This window comes from Bacillus rossius, chromosome 1, assembly GCF_032445375.1.
Source record: "Bacillus rossius redtenbacheri isolate Brsri chromosome 1, Brsri_v3, whole genome shotgun sequence".
In the NCBI taxonomy this organism is placed as follows: domain Eukaryota; kingdom Metazoa; phylum Arthropoda; class Insecta; order Phasmatodea; family Bacillidae; genus Bacillus; species Bacillus rossius.
The window spans coordinates 222,705,271-222,728,214 of record NC_086330.1 but is presented as its reverse complement, the minus strand read 5'-3'; the positions used below and the strand labels follow the sequence as shown (position 1 = coordinate 222,728,214).

Sequence of the window (22,944 nt, the reverse complement as noted above, 5' to 3'; positions counted from 1 at the left end):
CTTAACGTCCAGCTCCGTAGAGCACTAGCTCTAATAAAATACATTATTTTTTATATAACAAATTCTGATGCTGTTTTATCTCCTTTCACAGCACTTATCAGATCTAAACTTGATTATTTTTCAATAATGTGAAAGAATATTAATTTATTTGATAAAAACCAATTAGAAAATATTGAAAATAAGTTAATTAAACTTTTCATTCTAAAATATTTCCTCCACCTAAATTAACATTTCTTTCTGAATGGCAGGACTATTTGGACCTACTATTTATAATAAACTGTTATAATTTCAAAATTATATCCTTGATAACACAGGAATCAGGGTCCCTGTCTAAAATCTACTTTATGTGCAAGTAATAAAACCTACGATACTACTTTTAGACTAGTCTAGAACTACAATAAATTTTATCAATATTGATCAACTTGTTAACAATCTGATTATTAATTAATTCTGATTTATTTACCCTGATTTAAACAACCCATCTAAAAATTGTCAATAAATAACTTTTTCATTTAATCAATTTTTTTATGTTATTCTATTACCTATATTACAATAATTATTTCATACTCTGTTATTATATTGTACCCTCTTATATATTATAAAATGTATAAGTGTCTTTCTATCATTGTTAATCATAATTTTTCGTTTATATAATGATAAATTTTTTATTTGAATGTTTTTTGTGGCCGTGTCCACTGTTTGTCTTGTCCTTGTGTCTTGTTTGATTGTTTTTCATTTTGTGTTATTGTTTTTGCTTTTGTATTCTCATGCGCACCCTTGCAACCTCTTTACGGGGTGTTGGTGTGCATCTCACAGTTGTAATAAATAAATAACAACTGATCTCTTAAAAGTATGTCCCTATTTGGAATAGTGCTTTTAAACATAGCTTAAAAGTTCTTTTGGTCTCATTGTAATTTCGCTGAGATTTCGAAAAATCCACCTTTAAGTTGTGTTTTGGACATTTTTTAAGAACATTCTCAACAACTAAGTTTGACTTGATATTCCAAGTAGCAGGATCATCTATAGAAAATGAAATATGTAATCCTACCTATGCCTCCGCATGTGAGTTAGTTCCTACTGCTGCGGTTGGACAACTTCAGGCTCGTTATGAGGTTAACACTATCGCAAGATTGATCAGTCTGTGCTTCCAGCAGGTCTTCTTGTGTAAAGTTCAACGGAGTCGATGTCAAAATCAATCGTCTCTGTGAGTCATCGTGACACTCAGAGGATGGGATTGAACGAATCAAACTCAAAGTAAGAGAGTTCATATTTTTGGCACTTGCTTAAGCAGTTCAAGTTTATTGATCTGCTTTTTAGCAGCATGTTTTTTTATATTCAGCATCAGTTAACTTTTTACTCTTTATAACATTATAACAGAATAAAATCTCTAAAATTTTTAACGAAAATACAACAAATAATGTACACATGTGACATCTGTCTCAAACTAGAACTAGATACAAAATTCAAAGAAGAGAGACTGAGACAGCGTGGTAGCAAAACAGGTACGTTTGTGTTCCCCTCTCTACTGCAACATTCTCACCATGCCATTCCCCTCCTTCTGTACTTGCCTGGCTTACCCTGGTTTCCCTAACCCCTCCACCCCCCCACACCAAACAAATCAGCTCAACCTGCAACAGTTATGTGTTCTCCTAAGGTAAGTGGGGGGATATTACATGCCTTTCTGTTGTGCTTTTAATTGTAGTATTTTACTTTTTTTTTAAAAAATCAAATCATTACTGTATGTCCCTCATTTTTATATCCTATTCTATTCTCACGTCAAATTTCCCACCCTAAAAAACTTGTGCTCTTGGCAAATGCCAAGTTTGCCCATATGTAAATTGAGGCCTGATGGCAGGCAGCTTGAGAGAGTGTGTGTTTGGTGTTCAGTGTGTAGAGCATGTAGCCATGATGTTGACTAGGCTGTTTGAAGGTAGGAATGTGCCACGCTTGTAGTCAGGTTATACTAGAAGTCTGTGAAGCTTTATGGCAGGCACCTGGAGAGAGTGTGTGTTTGGTGTTCTGTTTTGCAATGTTGTTGACTAGTAGGGTTTGAAGGTAGGAATGTACCCATTTGTAGTCAGGTGTGGAATCAGCTGGAGAGTTTGTGGCAGGAAGCTCAGGGCTATGAGTATGTGTCTAGAGCACATCTTCACTCGAGAGCAACTTGGAGGGCTTGGCCAGTGTGCTGGAGGCTGACATTGCCACATTCCGCACTAAGATCCTACGCATTTTGAGCGACTGTGCTGTACGGATGCCGGAGAAGTGCACCATTTACACCACGTTGGTGGGATTGCTCAATGCCAAGAACTACAACTTTGGGGGCGAGGTTTGTAGCAATTTTTTACTATTCTGTATTTTGTGCTTAAAACCTTTTTTAGTAAATTGTTTTAATAATACATATACAGTTTTTGTACAGCTAGATATTGTTTTCATTAATTCACATGTTTGTTGAGAAATAAGTTTTTTTTGCAATTTTTTTTATTAAGTATGACACCCATTCCTTTAAATTTCATTAAACTCATTTCCTTAAAGTTGATTAAAGACAAAAAAAATACTTAAAACAATGAATGACTTACCTAAGCTGGGCATATTCTCCAGATTATTTTTTTCCAAAACAATCTTATTTGGTAAAACACTCTTTGCCAGATTAATGAACAATGTAAATCATATGTATTTAGTGTTGAAATAGTCACCACACCCTCCTGACTACTGTTATTGGGTCCGATTGTATGTGTGTCTTTAAGACTCACATAACTAAATGCCTCTATTATTATTAAAGTAACACCTATACAACAGTTCAGTACTCTATAAAATTAATCATTATATACTTTAACTCTGAAAAATAAAATTAATTGGTATCGCAAGGCTAACCAGAATTAATAAATATGCATAAACGTTTGGTTTACAAACTTCCTCTTAAACATTTTTGTGGCTCACATTACAAATAAATTACATAGTATTCTACAATCATAGTTGTCAAACAGGTCAACATTATGTCATTGCCATGAATGAAACATGGGGAAAATGGGAAAATATTAATTTTAAGTTTAAACATCACATTTGATTAAAACCTAAATATTCTGGTCATAGTAACTCTTGACCAGACCAAATAAATAATGGAAACTAGCTGAACGACATACATACATTTGATGTAAGCTTTTGGACATACGCCATTGCTAAGCACTTTAATACCCAAAAGACAAAAAACACAAATTAAGCAAAAAATTGCTGTTGTCAACAGGATATAAACACCACATAATATTCCATTACAGGAATATGGTCAACAAACAAAGAAAAAAAAAAGGACTAAGAGAACGAAAAAAAACCCACAAATGATGACAGCACAAAAATATTGAACCAAAAAAAAAATTCAGCACAACAGTTGAAACGAGACAAAATTACATTGCATTAGTTTTAAAGAGTTGATGTAAATTTGCAGTATAAATGATCAATATAATTTGAAATAGTTTTCTATAGTTTGAGATCTTCAGCATACATTAAAACTTGAAAGTAAAGTATCACATCTACAATATAATTTACAAATACATTAAAAAGAAGAGGTGATAAAGTTACACCTTGGGGAATGCCATATAAACAACACAGTTTTTATTAAATAAGCAATAGCTTATTTATACAATTAAAAATCTTATCAGATAAATAATTTGAAAACCAGACAGTGAATATATTATCTAGACCAAAAGCTGTGAGCTTTTTAATAATTGATGAATGTTGACAGGTGTCAAATGCTTTAGAGAAATCAAAATATTACAGCAGATTGTTTTCAATTCGTAACATCATGATAAATTTTATTCATAAAACTGAACAGGTTCATTATAGTATTTCTGCTAATGAATGAACCAGTATCTGGGCGACCAAACTTCGCTCTGCGTCTTATTTTTTTTTGTAAAAGCGTGGTTTTTCAGGGAAGACATCTAGATAACCTTTAAAAGAAAAACTTTAACTAAATATAAATTTTTATCCAAATTGTCAAGAGCCATTTTAAAGATACGAGAGATGTAGGTTTTTTTACATTTATAAAAAATTATTTCCTACGTATGTATTTATTTACACGAGCAATTTAAAGTTTAATGTTTTATGCAGTGATTGGAATAGGTAGAATTTACTTATTTGAGTTTACCTATAACTTAACCTATTATAATAACTACAGTGGGTTAAATAATAAAAAATCACTAATGTTCATAGTTCAACACTTTATTTTAAATAATTAGCTATAATATGGTTTTTATTCATTTTCACTTCACAGTTATTAATTATATAAGTTTTTGAACTTAAAACTAATACTTCCATGCTGGTATGTCGAGAATTTTCATTTATGAGGAGTACTTTTAATGTACTTGGTCGTTTTGCTCTTGCTCGGGAAAATGCCTTGTACAACATGCCATGCATAAAAACTTATGATCTTTAAGTCCACTCCAACAAATTTAAAACTTTAGCCTTGAGATTTGTATACTGTCATGGCAAATGAAAATCTTAAAGGAAATTGGTGTCACTGCATGATACATCCCAGTTCAACTTTTGATGAGTCAAGAGTGATTCTAGGTATATTTACTTCTTTGCCGGATTGTTCACCAGTACTATGTTATTACCCAGACTTGTCACAATGAGTCTTACACCATTACATAGACCTTTTGATATATCCTAATTACACAACAGCATTTTTGAAGCATTTTTTTTTATTTCAATTTGTGTGGTGGTAAGTCTAAAATATTGACAGTATTAAGGAATTCTGTTATAAATTCGAGTGCTTGATAACCAAAGAAACACTTAGCTAACATTTAATTTTGATTGCTTAACACAATAAAATTGTATTTATATTGTATGCGAGTGCCATCTGTAGTTGAGTAGCTAATTTAAAATTGTCATGTAGTGCCATCTGTTGTTGAGTATCAAATTTAAAAACTACTACTTGAGTTGAGTGGCTAGTTAAAAAGCTAACAACAGATGGTGCTAACGATCTATAAAGCAATTTTTAAAAAAATATGTTTTTATGTTCTATTGGTGTTGTAAGATTTTTTTATATTAAATTAAATAATATATGCAGATAACGTTTTTCAATTTTTTTTTGAAATGAGCATAATAAGATTGGTTGAAAGTTAGACAAGTTATTTGTCTTTTTTTAAAATTAGAATGACTATAGCAATTTACAGAGATCAGAGAAGATCCCAGTAGATAGGCTCTTTATAAAAAAATATGTAGTAATACAGGTGTTATTACATTAGCACATCCTTAATAAAATTTGGGATGTCAACATAACCAATTGATTTGCTGGATTTTAGTCTTTTTATCGCCCATGGAACCAAAACTACTTAAAATTTTTGGTATAAGGTATAATTATTATATTCTTAGGCTGAATTTCATTAGCTTGCTATTATTTCTAGATTTAACAAACATATTCGAAAAGCAATTTCCAAAATTATTAGTATTTGTTGCAGGATCAGTAATAATTTATCATTTAATTGGTTACTACAATTTTCTTTACAACCATTTCTCATATAGTTCTTATATGATTTCAAAAAGATTTAGTTTCTGCTTTAATTTTATTATATATGTTAGCCAACTAGCATTGTGTCAGATTTCAACCTAGTTTTAACAAGTTTACGTTGTGTGGGAAATTATTGTAGGATGCCAAAGTTTTGTGTTTTTTGTATACTTTATGGAGACGATTTTTATTTTTAATGGTTTTATTAAAGACTTAGAGAACCCTATTGGATATTCACTAGTTTAACAAGTAAAACTTGGGATATACTGCTCAATACAAGTTTGAATCTGAGATGTTAGATAACTGACCATTATATTGACATCAAGCATGTCATAAATTGGTTCCCAGTCAACAACGTTCATTGTAAAATACAAGGATTGTAAATCTCCCTTTGCAAAGTGATGGTAAAAAAAATTGCTCGTATTATCTTGTGCCAGAGTACACTTTGGTATGAAAAGTACATATCAATCATCACTCTTAATCTTTTTATGAATACAGTCGAACCTGAGTGAGTGAGAACTGGGTAAGCGAGAAAACTCTATAAGTGAGAGTAATTGTCAGGTCCCATTATTTTAACCCTCTAAAACCTCTATAAGTGAGAAACAGAAACCTTTATAAGAGAAAGTCGCTTTTCACTCATGGACCTCTATAACTGAGACTGCTACTTGCCTGTACCTCTATAAGCGACAGTCGAGCGTATTTAACATCTGCTATTTATGACTTATTCGTAAATTTAGTGGAACTAACATTGTTGTTGTTTTCTTAAATTTCGAGGAACTAACATTGTTTTTGTATTGTATTCTATTTGAATGGCCAAATGTATGACTTATTTGTCGAACTTACTACAGTTGACAAGTATCAATTGCGAAGAAAGGTTCGGCACGTACTTAAAACGAAAAAACAAAGTGTTGTCTTTAAGTGATAAACTTAAGATTGTGAATGTGTTTGAGTGTGTAGACGGGCACAAGGTAAGGAGCGAACCACTGTTGGGCCTAGCTTTAGTGAGGAGTGTGAACTGTGAAACTTGACAGACATTGAGTGACTTGAGAATAAACATTTTTAAATGTCGGTGATTTATGATCGGACATTATTAAGTACAATTATTTATTATTAATGTAAATATTAATAATCAATAAAACTGTAATAAAATTTAAGTGGGCTATCCCTTATGAACCCAGTTCTCACCACATTATAAATTGTAATATTTTGGTGTCAGAAGTAGGATAGCCCTAATGAAATGATTTATGAATAGTTAATAGCAAATTAATAAAATTAAAAAAAATCAGAAATTGGTTTTTCAAATTTAACTGTAGTTAGTAAAGTTACTGTTAGTTTTGAGTAGGAATTTAGGTTAGCTCGTAGGTGAAATTATAGCATAGTATTGTTACGATTTACCGGGTTCGTAAAGGATAGGCCAATTAAAGATTTTATTACACACACAGTTTTATTTATTGCCACTATTTACATTATAGCAAATAATCTAAAAATGCCAATTAATCAATTGTACTTAAAAAGGTTTATTCCCCAGTCACTCGTTTTTACACACCGCACACCTCGCTGGGCCGCACCTCTGGCGCAACTCTCGCCGCAGCACCCCTCGTGGTCCTCCATTGCAGGACTCCGTCGCCACACTCCACCGCCGCCGTCACACTTCCCTTCGCCGAGATCCCACTCGACACCTTGCTCGGAACTCCACCGCGCCCGCGACACTATCGCCCGGAACTGAACTCTTCGCCCTGAAACCTTAGTCCAGGGACTTCGCCGCTTTATCGCCCGGAAACTCCCGACTCCACTGAACTCCTGCCCTGGAACCTTCGTCCAAGGACTTCCCCACTCTGCCGCACCCGTGGCACTATCGCCCCAGAAACTCCGCCGCGGGAAAGCTCCCGCTTGAACTCTGACTGACTCTGAGGCCGGCGTTCTCATCTAATATATCAGCCCAGGCGCCTTCTCGAATTCACGAGCACGGCTAGGGCCAGTCGCGTCATTCCGCGCTGACCCGACGGCAGAAATCTCTTGAAACACATGTCGGCGGCTCGTGTAACTCCACAACTGTCAGGTTTCGGATGTCAAACTAACAGCGCCGCGCGGGGAGCTGAGGGCTGGAGGGAGGGGAAGCAGCGACCCAGGTGCGCATGGCACATCTCATGTTGCACGGCCACATGTCAGCCAGCTGTGCACCTGCACGTGTCGCGGCCTTGCTCACGTTAGTAACAGTATATAGGACGCTAGTGATAGTGACAGACTAATAGTGTATGATGACAAGGAAGATGGCTGCTGACGAAATCAAAAATATAATGGCTTTCTTGACCATAATGGAGTCATTCCGTGTGAAATCACCAAGGCGTGGTTGCTTGACCATTTTAGAAAATTTTAATATTTTTACCCAATAAATTCTTATCAGTAAATGGCTGAAAACTATTTTTATTTAATTTTTATCTGCCACCATTTTGTATCAGGGCTCAATTATCTTCGCTACTGCGTGCAAAAATAAGGCCTCGTAGAGGTTTTGTTAAAGGTTTATTGTTGGCCTTGACTAAAAGATAGAAGTTTCTTGTCTTTACTGATAAAAAGAGATCATTATAGGCTTACATAAAATATATAAAAATATATTAAATACATTTAGAAAACATAAGAAAAATGACCTTGAAATATGCCAAAATATTGAACATTTTCAGCAATTTTCTTGACCTTTTAAGGTGACTTGGGGTTGGAACCAAAAGATCAAATTTTCTGTGTAATAACTACGGCTAGAGTACTTTCCAGCTGTACTGAGTTAAAGTAATGGTTTTAAGCCCTTCCTGCTTTTTTTTAGCATCAAAATTTCAAAATTTTCAAATTTTGCTAATTTCAAGGTCAAATATCTTAAAAGGGGGACCGGATAAATTTTTCTGTTTATGCCAAAAAAATACATCCAATAGTGATAATCAAAATGTGCATGTTTCATTTTGTGGTTCAAACTGGTTTAAAAGTTAGAGTTATTTGAAACATGTGTTAAATTGCTATACACGTAAGTACATATGATTCAACAGTTGTTCATGTTTTTATATTATTTAAAAAAATGTCTGTCATTAAAATTAAATTACACTTTTAACATAATATGTACAAAAAGGCTTAGTTAAAAAAACTCACAATAACATTCTTTACACAGTTTGAAATTCACTTGGTACAGTTGTGATGCCGAAGTTTTATTTGTGAAAGTGGGCTTCTAGTTTCAGTGAGAGATCAGTATTTTTCTCTTCTGTAATATTAAATGTTCTTCCTGTCATAGTTGTGAACTCTGTAGGTCGGAGGACATCCAAAACATTTTTCATCTCCACCCATGAGACTTCATCGCTTGTTAAACTGAAGCTTGGTTTGTAGAATACCACCTTGATATAATTTTTTCCTTTGAAACCTCACAAACTTTACCAATGTACCATCTGTTGTCATAAACACACACAATATTGTCCTTCACTGATATGTCACTGACATGAAAAACTACAGGAGTTCCATCAATAGTATATTCTTGATGGTTTCTGATGAATGATGCTGAAATGGTGCTGACTTGTATTGTTGACCTATCCTTTGGTACATAACAATGATGGTTTCTAGTACTTACAATTCTTTTAGCTTCATCAAACCGACTTTTTAAACGAAGCTCTGCCTTTTGAACTTCACTTTCCTCTACAAAGACAAAGTCGATTCCTTTAATGTTTTCCACGCAAAAATTGAACATGCTGTTTGGTGTTGTAATGTGGCCTTCTACCGGTCGTTGCAGACTTGCCTTAGCCACAAGTCGCTTTATGGTCCCACCTACCCCATCACAAGGTCCCTTGCCGTGACTTGTTGCAAAAAAATGCCACTCAGCATCAACTCCAAAGTCTTCTTTATGTTTGCACAGGTTAGTAAAATTGAACCTGTTCTTGTACTGACCTCCTGCTCCATCTGAGAAATAATCTTTATTCAAATTGTGAACAAAGGACTTAATGAATGGTATCAACTTTGTTTGGAATATGTACACAGCCAATGTATTATGATTCATACAAACCTCATTAATACGAATCCGCTTAGTACGAAATTCCCGTTTATGCGAAGTACTTTCACAGTCCCGGAAAATAAAGTATGATTTCCTATGTTATTCAGTACTTTTAATACGAAATACGGTTAATATGAATTACGAAGTTGTTTTGATCCCTCAAGTAGCTGTTAACGTGTATAAGTAAACGGTTAATATGAATTTCACCGCCGAAGTCTAATGTAAATCGTCTTCATAACCGTCATGTAAACAAACGTTTCTCCAAAGATACATGTATGTATCCTACAGCGCAAAATGGTCGAAAAACAAGATGAAAAGTTCAACTCTATTGGTGATGTTAGTAACTAAACTAGAAAAGATGCCATGTTGTAAACGGAAAACGAAAAGGAAAGAACTCTATACCTTATTAATATTAGTCGTCGGAAGTATACATACATAGAAGTTTAAACAATCTATGGGAAAAAAAAAATCTGATATTTTCCATGGTTCACGCACGTGTATCTTAACCTCAATTTTGAGTGTTAGTTGTTTTGTAACATGACTGCGAAACGTAAACGCAACGAACTTACATTGCAAGTTAAAGTTAAAATTATTGAAGAAGTAGACAATGGAGAGAGAACGAAAACTGAAATTGCGAGAGAATTTAACATCCCACAATCGTCGTCGTCGACAATACTAAAAAATCGTGAAAAGATTGAATCAGCTTTTGCGAGTTCATGCAGATTATCAACAAGAAAAAGAATGCGAGGCCCAAAACATCAAGAAATGGAAGCTACCTTGTTGCAGTGGTTTTAAGAAATGCGTGCAGCAATCTTGCCAATTTCTGGACCTATGATTCAGAAGAAGGCAGACTACCTAGCATTTAGGTTAGGAATTTCAGACTTCAAGTTCAACAATGGTTGGCTACAACGGTTTAAGGATCGCAACAATCTTGTTGGTAAAACTATGTGTAGGGAGTCGGCAGCAGTAGATACGACCAAAGTTAAATGTGGTAAACAATGCCTATAAGAAAAAGATAGTGCAAACCAGAATTGATGCTTTTTTTAAACCAAATGTTTGAATAGAAAATGTGTCATGAATGCAAGTTTATTGAAGTTTGTATTATGATTTATTCTGTAAGTGTTGCATTGTGTTTGTTTTCTTCAGTGTTTACATATTGTCATGCATGTAGTGAATTTGAAGCCAGCTTATACTACCAACGGTGTGTATAATTTTCTTTATAATTGTAAATATAGGCATTTAAAGTTCAATCAATTTTTTTTGTCATGATATCCCAATAGTTTGGTTAATACAAACCCTCGTTATTACAAAGTGCTAAAATTATGGTCCCTTCAGGTTTGTAATAATGACACAAAGGTGTCAAATACATAAATTCCTGGTCTCATCTCTGTAGTACACACAGAAGGAATGAAGTGTGGCCTGAGAGTTGATCCAGTGATAACTCTGGATCTCATCTTGTATGATAAATGTGAAGTTTTCAGAGAAATCACTAATCACTACACATTCATCACTTATAAGATTTTCTTTCTGTGTTTTCAGAAACTATAATTGACTATGTGAGATAAAATGATGTTTTTTCAACACCATTAGTTTACTAGCAAATGTTTCTTTGAATTCAGCATATGTTTCAATAATAGTAATAAGACTGCAATGGTCACTTATCATCCACTGCTATGTTATATCATCATCTTCATCACAGTAACAGTTCAATGTTTCATCTAAATTAAAGGCGGGACACTTTGCACATTCCCCAAACATACAGTCTTCACTGTTCAGATCACACACAATTTTTTCAAGAAGGATCTTCCAGTCATCTATTTTAGCTGCTATTGTCATTAGTTTGAAATTTTGGTGAATTGAACACACACAAACAGAATTAGTGCCACTCGCTCCAGCCAGGATGCACCACTTGGGGCGTAGAGAACAGAATGTTGAAATTCCCATCTTTACTGATGTATGTTCTTCTTTAAACTTTCTGTATAGTTCTTTTAAATTGCATAGGATTAAATGTTTTTGCTTTAGTTCTTTCTATCCATTTTCAAGACAAACTGATTTAGTATCCTTCATTCCAGGACACATTCTGCTAACTTCATCACTTTCATAAAATTCAACAGCCAACTCTCTAGTTTCTTTGGACAATTTTTTCTCTGATTTCTTAGATGTAAGCTGTGGAATGACACCATGTTCCTGAACTATTTCATGGGTTTTTCTAACTAGGTATTCACTCACACCTAACGCTTGTGTAGTTTTTTTTATTGACCAGCTCTTTGGTACTACACTTATAACTTGTATCTTCTCATTGTTGGATGTGCTGGTCATTATTCTTCGCTTTAGATCTTCAACAAGATGTTGTAAGTCTTTTGTGGCAGTATCAACAATCTTAAGTTTTAATTGTTCTTCCTTATCTTGAAATTCACAGCTGATGTTAAAAGTGTCACTTAATTTTTTCTGAATCGCACCAGAAAATTTGCTTACAGTTCACTTTACTTCTAGGTGTTTCTTTTCAGCACTAAGTTTCATTATTTTAGTAGGCGAAACTCCTAACTGCGTCATTGATAGATTCCACGACAATTTCAGGTGAATGGAATGGTTCTTCATCAACACTTTTTCCAACATCAAAGTTCTTATAATCACTACTTGAAGGTGTAGAGAGTTTTTTATGGCAAGAGCAACAAACAGATTTACCAGGAATCAGTGTGGGCCATCTTTCAGACAACGCTAGGGTTATTTCCCTCAACTGTTTTTTAATAACTTTTTATGGCATGAAAATGGATCACAACACGAATTTCCAAACAAATGATGGTATTTCTTTAAATATTTCTTTTCGTGATAAGTACACACACTAGCTAAACAATCTATTTTAACTCTTTTTCTGAGAAGGTAATGTTGTGATTCATTTAATTGTGATGCAGTCTTTAATTCTGACTTTCCATAGGACTGATTTTCACAGCATTCATTTGTAACCTTTCCCACAGAGCACTTCATGTTTCTTGTAATATTGTTGCTATATATTCATTTTAAAAGTATGTATTTAGAAACCAGTAAGAAAACCTAGTTGATATTCAAGAAAGCTACTTCACTGCAGAACTTCACACAACTGCAAATAACAAACGAAAAAACATACGTAGCTGCTTAGGATAAAAAAAACAGAAACACATCTTCATTCTTTGAGAACACACACAAGACTGAACAACTGGTTGGCACTGTCTGTAGACATGTTACAACTTGCCAGGCGGATGATTAAACTAGCCTTGCTTGTTAGAACATGCACATCCATGTCTCCTTACACAGACGTCGGTATCTAAAGTGTACAAGTGAATATCAAACTGTGTAAAGAATGTTATTGTTTCTTTACTAAACCTTTTTGTTTATATAATGTATAAGCGTAATTTAATTTTAATAACAAAGACATTTTTAAAAATAATATGAAAACATGAACAAGTACACTTTTAAACCAGTTTGAACCACAAAATGAAACTTGCACATTTTGATAATCACTAATAGATGTAATTTTTGGCATGAAAAGAAAAAAAATATTCTTTTAAGATATTTGACCTTAAAATTAGCAAAATTTGAAAATTTTGAAATTTTGATGCTAAAAAAAGCAGGAAGGGCTTAAAACCTTACTTTAACTCAACACAGCTAGAAAGTACTCTAGCCGTAGTTATTACACAGAAAATTTTGTCTTTTGGTTCCAACCCCAAGTTACCTTAAAAGGTCATGAAAAGTGCTGAAAATGTTCAATATTTTGGCATATTTCAAGGTCATTTTTCTTATGTTTTCCAAATGTATTTAATATATTGTTATACATTTTATGTAAGCCTATAATGTTCTCTTTTTATCAGTAAAGACAAGAAACTTCTATCTCTTAGTCAAGGCCAACAATAAACTTTTAACAAAACCTCTACGAGGCCTTATTTTTGCACGCAGTAGCGAATATAATTGTGCCCTGATACAAAATGGTGGCAGATAAAAATTAAATAAAAATAGTTTTCAGCTATTTACTGATAAGACTTTCTTGGGTAAAAATTTTAAATTTTTTTAAAATGGTCGAGCATTTTTTAATTTTAAAATGTGATGTGAACACACGGAATGAATCAATAAACAATAAAATGGAGAGTAACCAAGAAGAGATGAAGAAAAAAAAATGATAGCCAAAGAAGATGAATAATAAATTTGATATTAGCCAAGAAGATATGAAGAAAAAATTGATAGCCAAAAAATATGAAGAATAAAATTGATAATAGCCAAGAAGAGATGAAGAATGAAATGAAGAACTGCCAAGAAGAGATGAAGAATGAAATGAAGAACTGCAAGAAGAGATGAAGAATGAAAAGAAAAACTGCCAAGAAGATATGAAGAATGAAAAGAAAAACTGCCAGGAAGAGTTGAAAAATGTTATGAAGATAGAGATAGAGAACATCAAGAAGAACCAAGAAGGAATGAAGGAGGAGATTGATGAAACCAGCATCCAATTGGAAGGCAAAGTGCAGTGTTTGGAGCAACATCTAGCTCAATTTGAGCATGGCACTGAACAGTGAGTACAGTAGACGCAACATAACTCCGAGCCTGGGTGACGGTTAGAAAATGGATGTGTGTATGTGAATCTCGACATTGGAGAAGGCAGATGTGGCGCGGCAACAAGCGATAATGCGTAACTTGATAACAGGGGCTACACGCTACTGCACAGAGTGAAAACGTAGTCCTTCGGTGAAATCCGACGAATACGTTCGTTAACACATCCGTGGTACTTACTAAACGTTTTTGTTTACAGTTTGGGTCTGAGGTTTGTGTGCATGTAGTGTATCACTTTTGTTCAGAGCCAGTGTTACATATCTAGTGCAGTACTTCAGTAAAGTATAACTTTTTACATAAAATGCCTCCAGTGTTGTCAAAAATTAAGAATAAAAAACTGCACTCGCAGGCGCGGGAAATCGTCTATAACGTTCTGTAGTTTATGGAAAATTGAAGCGCGATTGCAGGAACCCTCCATTTCACTAGAGAAAGCACAGCTGAGAACAGCTAAGGCGACGGGTGTGTCTCGCACGACTGTACAAACAATTTAAAGGGAGGCTAAGAGGAATGAAGCTGGTGAAGGAACATCTCTCGAGACGCCCAACAAGAAGCGATAGAAAACATGTAAACACGGACTTGACACCTTTGATGAAGCTGTGGTACGACGTACTGTGTACAATTTTTACTTACTTGAAAAACGTGTGCCGACTGTCGAAACTGTAAGACGTAAACTAAAGAATGATATAAATTACCAAGGTAGCAATACAACCTTAAGGACGACTTTGAAGAAGCTAGGATTCAGGTGGCAGAAAACCAAATCGCAGCGCTTACTTTTGAATAGAAAAATCAGATATTCAGCAAAAACGTATAGAATATCTCAAGAGTATACATCAATATACGATGAACGCACAATTATATACATGGATGAGTCGTACATATTGTCGTCTCATGTAAAAATAAAATGTGGAGTGACATGTCCTCAAATGGTTTACTAGTGCCTGTCGCGAAGGGTCAAAGATTAATAATGATTCACGCAGGTGGCGAAAAAGGTTTTATCCCAAATGCTCTTGCAATGTGGAAGTCGCACCAGGCAACAGGGGATTATCTCAAAAACACGAATAAAGATAATTATGAAAAATGGCTCACTGAACAATTAATACCAAATCTTCCGCCAAACATTGTTGTTATGATAGATTATGCTCCCTATCATAATGTAAAAACAAATAAAACGCCTACCTCCAGCTCGCCAAAATTGGAAATGCAGCAGTGGTTAAGTAAAGAGAATATTTCCTTTACTAGTGACATGCTCAAACCAAACTTGTATAACCTCATAAAGAAGCACAATCCTTCGCAAGTGCAGTACTCGGCAGACAGACTATAGGTAAATAGTGGCCACACATTACTTCGTCTGCCCCCTTATCATCCGGATTTGAATCCGATAGAAAGCATAAGGGCTAAAGTGAAAGGAGAAGTCGCTTCCAGAAATGTTACTTGCAATTTGGCAAATGTAAAAAAAAAAAACTTTGCGAGGAGATATTTGATCGAATGGGTCCAGAAGATTGGATACCGATTTGCAATCACATCAAGACACTCGAGAACGAATACTGGGATAAGGATGTGCGTTTTGACATTGAAATTGATAAAGTGATTGTTCAGTTAGGTGATGCAAACAGTGACAGCAGTGACGTTTACACATCAGACTCTTCGGATGGAACAGTCAGTGGCGTTGAAGAACTGAGATAGTGCTTGGAACGTCAGTGGTAAGTGGTCAATGTTTTCTGCTTTTCTCTACCTGCTGTCAAAGGTCGCCGTATCTGCTTATACCCCCTCCTCATCCACCCGACCCCCCACACGTGTTGCAGTCCCTACTCCTCATGTGTGACGTAGCTCAAGCTCGGAGTTATATTGCGCCTAGTGTAAGTAGCAGCTGTGACTGAAGAGTGCCGTCACATGATTAAGGAAGCTACATCTGCTATGAAACGGAGTAGTTCTTCTGGAGACGTGAAGGTGAAAGGTGCAAATGGTCACCCAAAATTCAAGCAACCCACCTTTGATGGCCAATCATCGTGGGCTGTTTACAGGTGACAGTTCGAGGCAGCTGCTGAAGTGAATGGTGGGACGAGGAAGAAAACGCTACAGCACTTGTGTTGGCCCTTAGAGGATCTCCACTAGAGCTGCTGCAGACCATACCAGTACCAGACCAGAAAGACTAAAAAATATTAGTAGAGGTCCTTGAGCTGAGGTATGCGACCGACACATGGGCGAGGTGTATAGAACAGCCCTGAAGACATGTTAACAGAGATCTTCAGAAACACTCCATGAATTCGAAGCCGACATTGAGCGACTTGTGCACCTCGCCTACCCAGAAGCACCAACAGAGTTCCGCCAGCAGCTAGCCACTAGTGCTATTATAGACGGACTCAGAGATGCGAAGGTGCAGCAAACTCTTTGTTGACCCGACACAAGAAGAGCTGCGAGGCCTTGGTTCATGCCCTGGAAATCGAGGCAGCCACAGTGTCTCAAGAAACACAAACATCAGGACAAGGAGAACTGGACTGGAGCCCTACAATGCAGCAAATGCTAGAAACACCACTAATGAAGTAGGTATTCTTAGGGCATTGTAGAAGCTGCTGAATGACACTCCAGGTAACCACAACAGGAGAGCAGGAGGACGCCCGCGGTGCTTCATCTGCAATGAACCAGGACACGTCCAGTGGGACTCTCCTACAAGCAGGAAGACATTGCAGCAGGAATAGAAACAGGAAGACTAACAGGGAAACTAGCAATAGCTGGTGTGAAGGGGCGCATGCCAGCTCTACAGGAAATGGTAGCTCCTAGGGTTTTTCCTGTATCCGTACTTCGTAGAGGCCATGACAGTTTGTTGCTTAATGGATGGATCAATAGCAGACAGTATTTACTTACTGTTAACGCAGGTGCATCGTTATCCATAGTTTGCACAGACATTGTATGTAAGGAAAAGATGAAGAGAACACATATCTCATACAGACTCAAAACAGCCACCAGAGACCAGCAGAGACACTTCACCTGTTAATGGACAGCTGGATTTGGAGGTAAAGATTGGAACTTGGACTTTATTACATACCTTTCTTGTTGCTGATATCATCGACGAGGTAATTCTAGGAGTAGACATCATGAATTGATACGGATTCATTATTGATATGGAAGGATAGGTACTGCGTTTTAAAGAAGAGGTGGCCTTGATTACCTCCTACCAGTTAGAAGTTCCTATAATGTAAGTGGTAGTTAGCGAATGTTTCAATTACAGCAAACCATGAGCAGATAATAGCAGCTAGGTTTATGGGAGACCCCAGGAACAACATGAGCTACCTGATAGAGCCAGATATGACATTAGGATTGAAGACACTCCTGGTCGCTCAAAGCATTGCAAGGTTCAGCGAGGTTGTACCAATCAGGGTGACCAACCTCGGTTCTCAAACAATGGTTCTTAAACAGGGAGACCTAATAGTTAGCTACGAATCAGTCTCTTGGGTAGGCCAGTGTGAATCTTCCTCACCTATTAGATGTGATACGCAACCACTGAACCCAAATCTGAAACATTTACTAAGGCAATGCTGAAATAATCTAACAGATGAAGAAATAGAAGAAGTCACAGCTTCTGGTAAGCAACCAGGATGCATTTTCCTTAGGGGATACTGACTTTGGAAGAACAAGTCCATCAACAGAGGTGATGTGATGCCAATTCAACAAGCACCACGGTGGCTGCCTCTAGCAAAACAGGAAGAAGCAGAGAAGTTGATAGTGGGTATGATGGAGGGTGGTGTAATAGAACCATCAGCGAGTCCTTGGGTTTACCCAGTTGTTTTAGTGGCAAAGAAGAATGGCAAACTGAGGTTCTGTGTGGACTACCAGAATGACATCACCAAGAAGGACAGCTACCGTATTTACTCGCATATAGGTCGCCATCGCATATAGGTCGCACCCATAATTTGAGGTCTTGAAATTGATATTTAAGATTTCCCCCATATAGGTTGCACCGGTAATTTAATGACGCGAATGGCCGGTGCGCCGTGCACGAAAGAGTTAACGGGTACTGTAAAACTCCGCTACTACGAGAGCTGATAATGGCGTGATAAATTGTTGTAACAACAAGTACTCGTAATAACCAAATATAGAAAATTGAAGTCAAGTTAGATTCCTGACCTCTTAATTGTAGACTATAACTCAAAAACAGTGCTTTGTATTGAAAAATTTCACAGAATAAAAGTTGTAGTAAATTTAATTACGAATAAAAAAGGCCTGTTATGATTTTTTATATCTAGAGTGGTTTTCGTTTTAAACGTGCGATTGGTTTGACGCTTGAGGAAGTTCCCGACACAGATAAGATAGTGGCTGGGGAAACCATTGCTTCTCCCCTTCCCTTTTTCTACTTGTTTGCCATCCAGGTGCAACATCGCCCTTCGTTTACCATTTTTTTTGTGTTTACTGCGTCAACATTTTCAACAGTTTTTTCCCCCTTGTTCGAAGATGCCATTTAAATCTTTCATTGCCTTTGTTGCCTTTAATTTTTTTTGTGTATTTGATTTCTTGTTATGAAAATTCGCTTGGTTAATTAAGATATAAGAACAATGCTATCCTGAAATGATACATGTTTTTGGAGTAGATAATCACAGCGACAGACCGACAGGATGCGCTCCCGCCCTTGCCGTCAGCGATGTTTATTTTGACAGCTAGTTATAAAAAGCAAAATGGTATTGCAAATTTATTTGTGGTTCGGTACAGTAATGCTTGCTGAAATACGTAATCAGATATAGTGTTTTGTTCATTCCCAAAATGGGAAACTGAAGGGGAACAAAACGAAATTTGTGGATTAAAGCGGTTTGCCTACCCAGCTTATAAAGAATGATAAATTAAAAAAAAAAAAAATAGTATGTATAAGCTATTAGGAAGTCCGTTGATTTATGTACAAACTATGTGGAGATTATGTTACTAGCACGGAAATCACAAATTTTACTTAAATTTGTGCTTTAGCTGAGATAGTATAGAGGAGACATGTGAAAACAAACTGTAAATAAGTAAAATAATTCATAAATGTCTGTGCTGTAGTGAACCTTATCTGTTATAAAATTTAAACAAAAATATATAAAACATTACAACAATTATTTACTTTTGCGGATGTCGCATCCCTTTATACATTTTTTACATATGGTCCGTAAACTTGCGGATAAAGTTTTGCCATCACAATTCATTCATTTCAAGGAAAAAAATATTCAAACAGTGTAATATGCTGTTATTTTAATATTAAGTATAAAAAAATTACTATCTACAAATTTATTGTTGATGTGTTGTATTAGATCCTTACGTTTTTTTTTTATTCTTAATGATTCATTTAGGTAACAATCAAGTGCATCAAAAATAAACAGTGTTCATTTCATTGAAAACAAGAGGTCGTTAACTTTTCTACTGATGCATTTAAAATTTGTGACAAGCTTTTGATTAATTCGCACAATGACTTGTAGTCTTCAGAATTTCTACTCCCACTTGCTCGAATATTTTGAAGGAAATATTTTTAGTAGTAAAAAGTTCTGTCTTCGGGTTGCCCACACTACCATTCACCATGATAGCATCAGAAGATAGCTTCTGTAGAGTTTTTCTTGAATATTTACACATACGTTCATATAATGAACTGGGTACAGTTCCAATATCTAATGGAACTATTCACTCGTAGCATTAGTTCCGTAGTTTTCGATGGATTATTCTCCAACGTAGTCTTTTACGAAATTTCTCATAATTTAATAAATTCAAAGACCCAAAATATTTTCTTGGGTATTCATAAACAGCATGGTCTGTATACATCAACAACAAATTGTCCAATAGTATTCTTCTGATAATTGAGTATGACAGTTGAAATCCTATTTGAACTCTGGACTTTTACAACATACATCCATTTCAGTTCTATACCTGTCACCTACTGAAACATTATAGAAGATCTAAACTTTGATAAACATTCTCAAATAGCCTTTTGTCCCTTGTACATTTCATTACTAACATGCCAAAAAATGAATTAATTATACAACTAATAATAAAATATATGATAAAACAACATTTAGCTAAGATATAATGCAATTGCATGGACAACCAATTTGATGTCACAGTAAGATTATTCTCTGACTTAAAGAAGTTAAACTTACTATATGTTCTGTGAATTAATTGTTTCACAGGGAGCATATATGTATGTTGTCTGTTAAACAGAGGCATTTTGGGTGGCAGGCGTATGGTGATGGTGATGTAATGTGGTGGTTGCAGTTTGTGGAGCACATGGTGCGCAGCTTGAAGGAGGCCTTGAAGAGTTGCAAGTGGGATGCAGCTCGTTATCTGCTGCGCTTTTTGGCTGACCTTGTTAACTGCCACGTCATCTCTGCTGGGTCTCTGCTGCAGCTTCTTGACAACTTGATAGATGCAGCTAAGGAGGATGCTGTGCCACAGGTGCGCATGTGTAACTTTCTACTGCTTGCTCCGATATATCACATTTTTTTCTCTACAATTATTTTTGGTGTTGATATTTGTCTGTAAATAATGGTTTTGGACTCTTAAATACAAATGTTTTAGGTTATAAAAGTATTTCACCTTTGATTAGTTTCAGCCACAAATATTTGTTTAAGATGTTTAGAATAATTTTTAATTTGGTAGAATTTTTCTTCTACTAAAATACAGCATGAGCCCTGAATAGTTCCTGACTTGTATTGAGAAGTAGACGTTTACCCATTTTTAATAACTGTCGGCAATAAAAATTGAAGAAAACTACATATTATATATGTAGTCAATGTTAAATCAATATTTTAATAGAATGGTTGCAATTCCTTGTTAAAGATCTTAAAAAACTCTGTAATTTCCATAGTTTCAGTGTTTTAAATTGATGCTAAACTGTCTGTCACGAGTGAGACCCACGCTGCTGCTAGTTAAAGGAGTGATTCTGATGTCACTCTTACACTGTCTGGCTGAATTTTCCTCCTGGTGTAGTTCGGTGATCATGTTTGTCATTTTTTCTCCTAGTGAAACAACACATTGGGTCGGAAATTTGGGGAGACTATCTTTAAATCAATTTCAGGGAACTGTGTGTGTGATGTTTACTAAAGTCGTGAGGTATGCCGCATTGTGAATAAATAATCCAGTTCTCTTTTGTAATCTGCCATTTTCAATTATTTTTTCGTCAAGGTCTTTTAGTTAATTTGATTAAAGAAGAGTTAATTTGATTAAGAAGAGTTAATTTGAAAATAGATTTTTAATTAAGTGTATCAGTTAACATAGTTTTATATAGTATAGTTATAACGTTTCGTTATATAAAAAATAAAGTTAAAAAAATAAAAGATGTTAAGCGTCAATTGTAGTTTTTGTTTTAATTTTCAAAATAGAATGCACAGACAAATCCAATCACTTTCGAAATATTTCTCACTCATTCAACTCGTACATCCGCCTGTCGAGAATTGCTTGCAGCTCGGGCGATGAGAATTAAGAAGAAAAAAAATGATCGTAGATTAAGTCCTTCAGTAAAATGTTACTTGAAGTACACAACTAGTGAGGCCCCAAATCTGGCCGCACCTGGCGTAACACAGTCGCCACGAGCCAAAATGCAGACGAAGATGGTCACAATTTATAATTTAATGGCCGAATGAAAATTAAAATGTTAGGTTAACTTAAAACTCGGCATGGCTCTAACCACCAATGTTAAATTTATCCTTCTCAATGTTACTACATTTTTGTGAGAAGCCACTGAACGCGCCCTCCTGGTGCAGCGATCGACAGACGACTGGTGAGATCATGGCACTGTGTCCTTCACGCAGGGAGGGCAGTCAAATGACGTCACCGACCAATCACACACACGCTTCATTCATACTACAAATCACAAGCCAATAGGAATACGCATCATACATTGAAAACAGTTTTCTATACACAGAGCCAGGGACTTTGCATTCTCGTTCTCTCTCCCACACCGTGAGACAGAAGTTATCACTCAGTTCCCACGACCAGTGGGGAATTCCAGCTTTTGTCTCTGTTGGCAGGGAATCCCAGTGTCTGTCTCATTCTTACTTACAAATCTCATATCCCTCTTTCTCTCTATTTACATCCGCCACAGACACAGTTCCTTGTTCTAGAACCATTATGCAACACGTTAATGAAAGTTAAAAACAGCAATCATTATACAAATTAATTGACAAAATTAAACTTCTTTGAAAACCCTGAAAAAGTAGGCCAAAACAGGCAAAAATCCAGTATATAAAAATAGTAATGAATTAAAATGTCTGTTAAAATACAAAGTACATTCTTATAACATACAGCAAGTGCAAATATCAACCCTAAAATACATAAAAACGGTAAAATATTCTTAGCGAGACCTTTTAAGAAATGTTTACATTAATGAAAATAGTTTAAAAGAAAAATATTTAGCTAGGGGGTAGGGGTCTTGCAACGTTACATAGTTTATACTGGTATTGTTCATTGCGTTGGGTACTCTACTCACCGGACTATTGTTTAATATTAATAGTTGAAATTAAATATGATAAGTTCATCACTCATTTTGAGCTATAGTCTTTGGGTGCCACCTTTAGGTTTATGTTATTGCATACTTAATTATTTTTAATGTTAAGGTAATTTTTTAATTTATCGAGAAATTTAGAATTTTAAGAGGACTTTCTATTTTATGTTCCCCAGACTATAAGGCCTGGCAATTTTCCTGTCAGCCACTGCTGCTCTTCAGCCCACTTAACTTACTCTACATGCACTAATACACACTAACATGCACTGTCAGCCAGCATCTTAGATAGTCTGCCTGAGCATTTATTTCAGCTTGTATGGTGTCCCGTATCGACACTGGTGCCCACTGTGAATTTTCCACTTAGACATTGTTCCCATATCAGTCAGTTTTTTCCCCATG

General features: G+C 35.6%; 1 protein-coding gene across 1 annotated transcript in view; it reads left to right on the top strand.

Annotated features, from left to right (window-relative positions):
• LOC134527317 (nuclear cap-binding protein subunit 1) overlaps window positions 1-22,944 on the top strand; it is a 377,088-nt gene that overhangs the window by 51,945 nt on the left and 302,199 nt on the right. The window contains exons 3-4 of the mRNA XM_063359877.1: window positions 2,141-2,326; window positions 20,319-20,498. Of these exons, the coding sequence (XP_063215947.1) occupies window positions 2,141-2,326; window positions 20,319-20,498 (366 nt within the window). The remainder of the gene's footprint in view (window positions 1-2,140; window positions 2,327-20,318; window positions 20,499-22,944) is intronic.